This window comes from Morone saxatilis, unplaced genomic scaffold (assembly GCF_004916995.1).
Source record: "Morone saxatilis isolate NCDOM2014 unplaced genomic scaffold, NCSU_SB_2.0 Contig19, whole genome shotgun sequence".
Lineage (NCBI taxonomy): Eukaryota > Metazoa > Chordata > Actinopteri > Moronidae > Morone > Morone saxatilis.
The window spans coordinates 24,744,966-24,748,920 of NW_023339751.1; the positions used below are offsets into that span (position 1 = coordinate 24,744,966).

At 41.1% G+C, this 3,955-nt stretch overlaps 1 protein-coding gene across 1 annotated transcript in view; it reads right to left on the reverse strand.

The window, feature by feature from the left end:
* The window catches only part of vps8 (VPS8 subunit of CORVET complex), a gene marked incomplete at its 5' end in the record, with an annotated part of 28,625 nt that overhangs the window by 4,312 nt on the left and 20,358 nt on the right, over window positions 1-3,955 (reverse strand). Inside the window, 6 exon segments of the mRNA XM_035663250.1 lie at window positions 29-109; window positions 1,300-1,382; window positions 1,701-1,782; window positions 2,982-3,164; window positions 3,360-3,449; window positions 3,740-3,884. Coding sequence (XP_035519143.1) covers window positions 29-109; window positions 1,300-1,382; window positions 1,701-1,782; window positions 2,982-3,164; window positions 3,360-3,449; window positions 3,740-3,884 — 664 coding nt within the window.

Below are 3,955 nucleotides of genomic sequence, written 5' to 3' on the forward strand. Positions count from 1 at the left end.
CACACACACACACACACAAGTGCTTTACCTGTTCATAGTTAAAAGTGTCCAGCATACCCAGAATGAGGCCTTGAATCTCTGCCAGCTTTCCTTTCCCATAGACTGGGTCCTGACAGGCACAGCATCACATGTCATCAGGTTAAATATTAAAACTATGGTAATATTGGTCTGATAACTGATATAGTTGCGCCTTGTTTTGCTTAGTCTTCGACCGGACCCGCTCAACGCGCTTTTACACTACGTGCCACATTTACCCTTTCACAACACATTTTCACTCCAGTCATGGCAAAAGTCCATCGAACAGACCACTAACGTCTAATTCATACACATTCACTCACACCGGACGGCACGGCATCTAGGAGCAATTTGGGTGTCAGGTATCTTGCTCAATTGGACTATTCTCGACATGTGGCACGAGGACCGGGATCGAACCAACAACCTAGGGAATGAACCCGCTCTGCCTCTGCGCCACAGCCGCATACCGTATACAGTACTATAAAGTATGATACACTATGATATAGTATAATACACTACAATACAGTACAATACATCATAATTAACACACATTTTAAGATGATGGTCCTAACTTTTGTTATTTAAACCAACTGTACTTCTGTTTTGTGCTACTTTATCAGTTAAGTCTGACTGGGGAAACAACCACTGTGTTTAACTGTCTACTAACAAACTTGTTATTAGTTAATTACCATGTCAATAGCTTCTCTCTTCCCCGTGTTGACTGACTGAGGATTTAATGCCATAATACCCTCTCAGATGTTCTGTATAAAGTAACCTACTATCTTATTTGGGGGATTTGGGCTACTGTGTACTGTGCTACTTTAAAAAAAACCTCAGGAATTCATGTCAGTGGCATGTAATGGTTTTCATGGTGGAAAAGAAGCATTAAATGTCCACAGGACTCTTGTCAAACCACTCGAGAGGTGTAATTTCTGCAGGTTGCAACAGGTTAGATTTAGGACTTTTTCAGACTCTGTGGACACCCTGTGGTGTGTGGTATGTTTCAAATAGCATAATCTTTGCACAATACATAAACTTTAGGGCTGCAAGGAAGGAGCACAACACCAAACTAGTGTATTTAGTTGGTGGAACAGTGACTGTCTTGAATGCACAATACATGTGGATGGGCAACAGATATTGCATTATAGATGTTTTTAGACTTTATTTAAAATCTCTGTACTACTGCAACCAAGAGGAATCTAAGCAGACACAAGCTCCAGGTCCACAGACAGTGACTGTTACTCAGAAGAATCACTTAAAGTAGGGAAGAACACACATACACACCTGCAGTATTCGCTGGATAATGGCAGGAAGAGAAATAAAGGTGCTCATACAGTTGAGAACCTTCATGGTCAGCTCCTTCAGCACTGAGACATACACAAACATATAATCTTAAACAGCACATGATTCGATTCTCATCAGAGGCTTGTCATACTGTAGGTGGTGAAGAAATAATAAAGCATTATCATGACAAAATGGTTTATGGACACACTTAAAACTGCACTACAACTAAAGGAATTCTGACATGATTGTGTGCTGCCAATTTAAAATAAAATCACAACACAGACAACGAAGTGAAGAGGTGTATTGCTTTGCAGTGTTGTCCAGCAGAGCAGCACTGTCATCATTTTCATAACACAAAACTTCACGTGTGGAAATACAAACAACAGCGTGTGTGTGATTACCTTCAAATGTGTGTTTGGCATTGAGCCCCTTCACTAGTTTTTGAGAAGCCATCATGGTCTCCAGCAGAGGAAACCACAGCACCTGGGAGACAGAAAAACCAATGATTGAGCAGGCACACAGTGTCTGCCTGATGTATGCACTCCAGTCACAAATTTGATGACTCTAGACTCAACTTGACCGAATCAAACAAGACTTGGAATTTTACACCATCAACATATATGACAATGGATGGTATGACAGCTCACCAAAAGTGAAGCCAAAACATCTCTATCTCCCCCTGGTGGCTGACTGCAGTATAGGTCATAAAGCCCACTGCTAAAGTCCAACTAAAGTATTAAAGTACACGTCAAATACATTTTCCCCAAAGATGGTTTCCGTCATTTGCGGCAGTTCTTACCACGCTGGTGTATGTTCAAGTGTTAATTTTTCTGCTTAGTTCGGTTTTAATTAGTTACAGAAGGTATAAAAAGTGTGTTTCTCGTCATGATTGACAGCAGAGCCCTGCTCGTGATTGATTCAGCCAGGCGTATGGGCGGGACTTCAATACCGCGGCACCAAATATTTTGGATTCATTTTTGTATAGTGGAAAGAAGTGGCAATCCATCTTTTACATGTTGCCGTTAAACACGAATGACTTCGGACTTCTCTTGGACTTGAGCCTTTTCACTTGATAGCTTTTCCTCAAGCCAAAGATAAGAAAGTAAGTTATATAACAAGTGTGTCACAAATCAATTTATTTCCCTTCATTTCCTGAATCAGCTTAAGTTAATGCTTCCCAGTGACTTAATTCCCCAGATCCACTTTGGGCCATTGTACAGCAATGATCTGTTTAAACAGACCAGTGGATTCCCTTCCAAACTCGTATTTTGATGTTCACCCAAAACAAGATGACAAATCAGTGTCTAAATTAGAAGCAGCAATGTACAGTGTGAGAAAAATGTTTGTTTGTAAAGTAATTCTATTAGAGCCCCCACATAAATGTATGAACCTGAAAAACAAAAAAACAATACAATAATTCTAGCCATTTTCTAAGACTCGTATTTATTAATTTGCATTATCCCTTCTGTAAATAAACAAAATATTTGCGAACATGTGCATTATCACTGGTATAGGACTTGAAACTTAAACGTTAGTACATTCATTATGGACAACCTAACCCCAACTCCTTACCCTAACCTCAACTCCCACCCTACCCCTACCCTAACCAACCTGGTCTTTGGTCCCCATGAAGACTACTGGTCCCTACAAGGTCAGTGTACACACAGACAGGCTGACAGTACCTCTCTTTGTTGCTGGTAGAGGTTCTGGGAGCTTCGATGACACAAGACAATGATTTCATTCAGTGAGTCCTTCACTCCTGTCAGCGTTGCTTCGTCACCTCCCTCCTCCTCATCCTGTCTTCCTTTCCCTCCTTCGACTCTATCACTCTCAGCAGTGAGGAGACTCAGCTTGTCCTTCAGTGTCTTCAGAGAGATTATAAAAGAAAATGTGTGATGATAACAGCAGCAGTGGTGTAAAGTAAGTACATTTAGGTATTTAAGTAGTTTGTGGCACTAGTATTGTAGACCAGTATTTAAATTAAATTCATGTGCAAGATGGAAAAATGCTGAATAATTAGTTTATTAATAAGCAGTACTTCCTGGTTGTTTTGTAGATACCTCTAACAAGACAGCAAAAGCTCCTTGAACGTCTCCCTTCTTTTCTAGCAGGTAGGCTGTAGCCTCATTGTGGTGGTACTTCTCTGTTATCTAGAGAGAAAGAAAGACTGTCAGACACATGCCATCTGGTACAGTATCATCACATTTGTACAGTAGATCATGTGTTTCTAGTTGCTATTTTAATCAATAAAGCTGTTTTCAGACAGTGCCTACAAGTACTGCTGTGTAGGCCATATTGTACTTTTTACTTCACTACATTTATCTGAGGTAAGCTCGCGCGCTTGCAATCATGCCAACTTTAATTGCGAGAATGCCACTTAATTTTAACACACTGGTCCTAACCCACATAATGCACATAATCACAGTTTAGTAGACAGTACTTGTATGGCCTCCTCCAGTCTGTAGTGCTGGGAGGTCTGGAGGAAGCTCAGGAGCTGCTGGGGGGCAAAGCGGCACATTAAGTCCAGCAGAAGCTCATGGAGGTCATGTTCCTGTAGCAGGAGGATCCCTGGATGGTGACCTTCCCTGAATAACAGAGCAGGTGAGAAGGGAGAGGTAAAAAAGGAGTGTATAAAGAGGGAGGAGAGGAGGCAAAT